Genomic DNA, 6,614 nt, shown 5'->3' with positions numbered 1-6,614 from the left:
TGTTTTTCAGGTTGTTGTTTTTTTACACTGAATCCATTCGCTGCTTATATACAATGTCTAGAAATAACCTGACCATAATAATCATTTCACCCCATTAACTCCGTATGCTGATAAACTTTGCACCCAACCAGCATAGCCAAAATGTGACTGTTCTAATGCCCATGTTTCCTGCTGACTGTTATTCTTTGACAGTTTGTAGGGTACCCACAATGCACCATGCTCTGTTACACAACGCTTGGCATCTTTTATACCTTGAACTAAGTGTAAAGTTCTACAGACACCTCTGCTTTATACACATCCCTTGTGTTACGTGTGAGTACTTAATGACCGTATTCTGTAAGTATTCTTTATTACAGCTCAATTGTACTGTCAATCATTGTCATCCTGTGCACCCCGTGTGACCTGCCTAGTGACCCAGTCAGTGTGCATTATATGCTTATGCGTTTGTGCCATCCCTGTGTCCTGTATTTAGCACCTATTCTGTATCATGTGCTATATGCTTCTACCTTTATTACCTTTTTTCTACCTTCTTTACCTTTACCGGCCTTCTGGCTGGGGTCCTCTTTATTATTTATTTCTCTTCTTCTTCACGTTCGTGCACTTTTTCACGTTTTCTGTTTTTTGTAGTGTGTCACGTTTTTTTGGGTTGTGTGGTCGTCCCTTACGGGCCTTCCATTTCCCCAACGTGCCAAAGCTCTCGCCTTTTGGGGAGAGCTGCGGTCCCCCCGAGGACGGGTTGGGATCATTTGGTCTATTGCATTATGGTAGAAAGTCATTAGGTCGAATCCATTAGGTCGACATGCTAAAAGGTCGACATGATTCTAGGTCGACATGGGAAAAGGTCGACATGATTCTAGGTCGAAAGGTCATTAGTTCGACAGGTCATTAGTTCGACAAGGTCATTAGTTCGACATTGTCTATGTCGACATTCACAAGGTCGACATGGGGTTTTTCACAGTTTTTTTACCTGAATGTCAACACAGTCGACATGGACACAGTTTAAAGTGCACTGCATCCCCTCGCATCGCTCGCTGCGCTCGCTATGCGTCGGGCACGGTGCCTCGCTACGCTCGGCACACTATTTTATTCTCCCACCACGCCCTAGTGGATGGTAGGGCATGAAATACCGCCTGTCAGCACATGTTGGCTCAAAAAACAGTGAAAAACTCCATGTCGACCTTGTGAATGTCGACATAGACAATGTCGAACTAATGACCTTGTCGAACTAATGACCTGTCGAACTAATGACCTTTCGAACTAGAATCATGTCGACCTTTTCCCATGTCGACCTAGAGTCATGTCGACCTTTTAGCATGTCGACCTAATGGATTCGACCTAATGACTTTCTACCATAATGCAGTAGACCAAATGACCGCATCCCCCGAGGACGACCCCGAGCCGCAAGGCGGAGGGAAATCCACTGAGGGTCTCTCCAAACCTTAGGGTGCGGAGGACCCACCGTCCTAACCCTTCCGGGGGTTGAGGAATGAGGGTCTCTCTAAGCTTCGGCAAAGAGGACCCACCGTTCCCTATTTTCCCCTCTTCGGCCTTATGGTTGAGAGGGGTTAGGGGAAAAACGGGGCCCGTCTCCTTCGGGAGATAAGCCCACTCGATCGCACGGCCACTTTTGCACGTGTTTAGGCACAGCACTGGTGGTAGGGAGCACACCTCGGGCTCCTGAGTTTTTTCAAACTCATCTGCTTCTACCTTTATTGCCTTTATTTGAAGCTACCTATGGCAGTGCTTCTGTGTTAAGACAATCCTGTAATTTTGCATCTATGCTGAGACCCTCCGGTCCCTGTGGCCCGCGCGCCCCGAGACCCTCCGGTCCCTGTGGCCCGCGCGCCCCGAGACCCTCCGGTCCCTGTGGCCCGCGCGCCCCGAGACCCTCCGGTCCCTGTGGCCCGCGCGCCCCGAGACCCTCCGGTCCCTGTGGCCCGCGCGCCCCGAGACCCTCCGGTGTCTTTATAACACCTACTATTCTCTTTACTAACTTTATTTCTTTAATATATTTATTAAATTCCTTATTTGTGTATCACTTTTTGTATATATCTCTGGCTCCCTATCACTTATATTTAATAACACTTTAGTTTTCCCACTGGTGTGCTGCTCTGGGCTTTCTGGCTTATGCTGAATTTTTGGGGGTGCTACACCCCACACCTATATAGGGACCCCCAATACACAGAGAAGCCTTAATGACGGCTTTGGGGCTTATACATTTATATGTAACTTAGTTCTCTGAATTCTATTGCCACGTAGTATTTAAATCTGGTTACTGGTCTCTTACAGTGTGCTGGGGAAACAATGTCTTTTATTTCTTACTATTACGCTGCTCTTTCATCTCAGAAATGTCTTGCAAAATGTATGGGGCACCTGGACAGTGACAGAGAGGTGGCTATTCATAGGGGGACATTTTCTAAGATGGGACTTCTATTTCACATGGGATGTTGCTATGGGCAACCAATCAGATCCTATCTATTATCTTCTAGAGCAGGGCTGGGCAATAGCGGCCCTCCAGATGTTGATGAACTACACATACCAGCATGCCTTGCATCAGTTTCAGCATGGCCACATAGCAAAACTAATGCAAAGCATCCTGGGATGTGTTGTACATCAACAGCTGGAGGGCCGCTATTGCCCAGCCCTGTTCTAGAAGGTGCTAAATAAATAAAAGTAGATTCTAATTGGTTGGCGATAGCAACATCCCATCTACACATGATCGCTCAGATTGGAGGCCATGCTCCGATGAAAGATCATCGCATAGGCAAATGCAGGGGGGGGGAGGGGTTCTGGAAACCCCCCTCCTCTTGGCAAGTGCCTTAAATTATAAGAACAATAGCACTGGTATATAATATGATCACTAGAGCTGCCACCACATAATGCAGTGTAAGGGACAGAGCAGAGCGGCAGCACATGCCCAGTATACCAGCTTATTCTACCACATTTACTGTATGTGTGGATCTGAGCACTCAAACACCGCAATGGACCAGAGAGCAGCTGCCAGGAGGAAGAGACAGGTGCCTTACCATGAAGTGCGAGATTGTGTGCTTAGAAAGTGCAGTACTGGTTCTATTATACTTGTGTATTTATTTTTATTATCATTATTTAACCTTTTCCTGACCACTTATCATATTTAAATGTTTGAAACAGCCTATACTATAGACCATCTGTACTGTTAAATATCAATACTGTATTCCATACAGTATCCAATGTATAAAAAGACCAATTTTCAGGGCTGTTACCGCTCCCCCAGACTCCTGTACTTACTCCAATGCCCTGCAGAGTGGAAGATTTTTGGGTTACATTTGGAAACCCCCTCTTAGTTTGCCACTGTGGCTGGTGCAGATTTAGGTGGTACGACTGATGGTGTGGCCTCTGCAGAAGTACCAAACAGACACTCTGAGTGGGTGTCTCAGTCCTTGCACATGGCTGTACCCCAGGGAGAGGCTTGTAGTGGTATTGGCATAAAGTAGCAATGCCTGCAGCATCCAACTCCGAATCAGCCCCACTGTCTCCTCGTGAAGCCTTAATAAGTTCATATATTATATAACACTGTGCTGTCTGTTTATTCTCCCAGGATACATTCGTGCTGCCTAGAGAAGACTACAAGATGGAGGTGTGTAACCTATAAGCATGCCCTATATTTACCTATTACTTACGTTTATACATGACCCCTGTACCTCTTGCTTTCTGCTATTGATTATGATGCCTGCTACAATCCGCCATCCTCAGTAATGTGTCCTTTTATCTATCTATCTATCTATCTATCTATCTATCTATCTATCTATCTATCTATCTATCTATCTCTCTTTGCCATCCAGTTCTCTGCCCTTTGGATTGCCTTTCCTGTCCTGTGCAGACTCCTGTGTCACTTTCTGCCTATAGGTCAGTAAGAAGCTCCTGAACTCTATCCCTGGCTGTGTGGATGACGTTCTACACGGCATCACATGTTGCTCCCCAGGGCTCCGTGTATTGCAGGGTCACCGTGTCGTGCTACGTGCAGATCTGGACCGCATAAAGGGGCGTGTGGCACTGCTCTCTGGAGGAGGCTCAGGACATGAGCCAGCACATGCAGGTAATGGTTGTATAATAATACATGTACTTGCCAAGAGACAGACAATGTTCTACTTCTATTCTTCCAGTTCTTAAAAAAACAACAACAACAATTAACCCCTTATTCCCATTTTACAGGTTACGTAGGTCATGGAATGCTCACTGGGGTCATTGCTGGGCCGGTCTTCACGTCACCTCCAGTTGGAAGCATTGTAGCTGCAATTAGGACAGTAGCACAAGCAGGAGCAGGTACAGATACCTCTTCTGGGGGGGGGGGGGGGGAGATGTATCGGGGGGGGGGGGATGTATCAAACCTACTAAAGTGGACATGTGGATGTGTTGCCCAACGTTATCAATCAGCTTGTAGCTGTCATGTAGCTAGTACAGTCTATAAAATAGATAGAAGCTTATTGGGTACAGTAGTTGGGTAACGTACCCGCTTCCCTCTTTAGAAGGTTTGATACGTCTGTGCCTGAGCCAATCTATCATCAATTTTCTGGTATCTTTTTTTTATTTGTTCTAGATTTATGACTTTTGTGGTGTTGATTATATTCCAGTTTCGTCACAATAGAAATTGTAATTGCAATCTTTTTTTCTATGTTACACATACAAATGTATCAAGGCAGCGTCCTACTGCTTCTGCAAACACCAACCCCCAGTTCATGTACTCTGCACTATAGGCGCGGAGGAAGGCTATACCAGGAGTAAGATAGGATAGGAAGAGAGGGGATCATTCAGACCTGATCGCTCAGGTCTCTACCCTGGCTGATGTTTGGGGTTTGCGCATGCACGAATATACACACGTGCCAACCCCTGGAGCGAATGCCTTCGCCGAGTTTCACATTCTCATTACTGGACGGGAAGGGGGCGTACATGGGGCAGACGCCATAAAAAGGCGTCGTTAATGCCTGCTTGGGACAGATGGCTGACGTCACATGACGTCAGCGGCCGCTCTCATTTTGGCCAACTCCATCCCACGAAGGGATGAAAAACACGAGTGACTATCAAGTGATTTTTCCTCCGTGCGTCCGCATGTCAGCATACACAGCCACTCACATGTTACTGAGGGGATTCAATCACAGGGGCGGGTGTGCGTTCGCTGGTGCAGCAATTATCTGGTGCCTAGTGAGCAGGTCTGAATCAGGCCCCTAGAGAAAGTTCATTTCCAGGGGGTGTCTGGTTAGTAGTCAGAAACCTTATGTAAGGTGAAGTGTTTAATACTGCGTCAAACATGACCTCACGGTTGGCGTTCCTGGCCCCTTCTATCTAGAATAGAGCATTGCTCGTCTCTATAGGAACCGCAGCTGCTGGGGAAAGATGAGAACAACCAGCAAAATAACTTTACTTTTACAGATTAAGCCAATCTCTCCCGTTAAGGCTTGTAGTATTCTTTTATTTAGCACCTTCTAGAAGGTAATCGATAGTATCTGATTGGTTGCCCATCGCAACATCCAATCTGAATTGGAACTCCCATCTAAATGCCCCCCTCTCTCTTCCTTTCTGCACAGCGGGTGTTCTGTTGTTAGTGAAGAATTACACAGGTGACCGACTTAATTTTGGTTTGGCTCTCGAGCGTGCCCGAAGTGATGGGGTGGAAGTGGAGATGGTAGTGATTGCAGATGATTGCGCCTTCATCTCCCCTCGCAAGGCCGGACGGCGCGGCTTATGTGGCATCGTCCTTATTCATAAGGTAGGTATCACATGTTGGAGTAAAGGATATAATAATAAAATCTGAGATAAATGCAAATGAAAACTTTCACCTTCCGTGCCCTGCTCGCCCATGGAGTTCTTCTTTACCTGTACACTGCTGCGCTCAACCACTCCCAGTGCAAGACACATCCTCAGCCAATCGCCTGATGGTCAAGTGAACACTCCCCCGCCTGAGCCTTAAGGGGTGTACACACGGAGCAAATTTGTGCTATTTTCTAAGCAATCTGACTAGATTGCTTAGAAAGTAAGCACAGATCTCTCTGTGTGTATGCTCTGAGAGATTAAATATTTCTTGCTAACTAAGGAGGTTATTCTGGTTGGTGCGGTCCGTTCCGAAATCTTTCGGAGCGGACCGCACGCCACGCTGTGCGGACATCGTAAGAAGAAACGCCCACAGGTCCTCCGCATTCGGACGGACTCACTCTTTAAGAAGAGGGTGTGTTTACGGACTACATCCAAACCGTGCGTGTGCGGTGGCCACACACAAATTCTGCATGGTCTTACAGTGTCAGAACGAACGGGAAGCTGCCCGTACGCACCGATGCGGTGTATGTACGCAAAACTCACGACTGTTATCTGAACTCATAAATCTGTCACATGACACACTTATGCAATTAGGCAACCTCATTAAAAAGTGTTTGTAATTGGAATCAATTAACTCCTAATAGATACTTAAACACATTACTACCACTTTACATTAACCCTTACATCATGTGAAGTGCTATTCATTCATTGTTACCCCTTTACCTAGGTTTTATGTATGCATATTATATCATAATTGCACGTCAAATGCAATATTCCAAATGTGTGCTGTTATTGCTGAATGTAAAAGTGACATGTATATTTATATT

At 46.2% G+C, this 6,614-nt stretch overlaps 1 protein-coding gene across 5 annotated transcripts in view; it reads left to right on the top strand.

Moving 5' to 3' along the window:
* TKFC (triokinase and FMN cyclase) overlaps window positions 1-6,614 on the top strand; it is a 30,317-nt gene that overhangs the window by 489 nt on the left and 23,214 nt on the right. Inside the window, exons 2-6 of one of the 5 annotated variants that reach the window (XM_083165754.1) lie at window positions 193-312; window positions 3,578-3,616; window positions 3,886-4,075; window positions 4,192-4,302; window positions 5,562-5,743. In XM_083165754.1, the coding sequence (XP_083021880.1) occupies window positions 3,611-3,616; window positions 3,886-4,075; window positions 4,192-4,302; window positions 5,562-5,743 (489 nt within the window). In that variant the 5' untranslated portion in view covers window positions 193-312; window positions 3,578-3,610. Of the gene's footprint in view, window positions 1-80; window positions 337-3,577; window positions 3,617-3,885; window positions 4,076-4,191; window positions 4,303-5,561; window positions 5,744-6,614 lie in introns of those variants that run through there. The other 4 variants (XM_083165752.1, XM_083165755.1, XM_083165751.1 and 1 more) reach the window with 4 other exon arrangements.

The sequence above is a fragment of the Crinia signifera genome, chromosome 11 (assembly GCF_055691185.1).
Source record: "Crinia signifera chromosome 11, ASM5569118v1, whole genome shotgun sequence".
Classification (NCBI taxonomy): Eukaryota; Metazoa; Chordata; class Amphibia; order Anura; family Myobatrachidae; genus Crinia; species Crinia signifera.
This window is presented reverse-complemented; position numbering and strand designations above follow the sequence as displayed.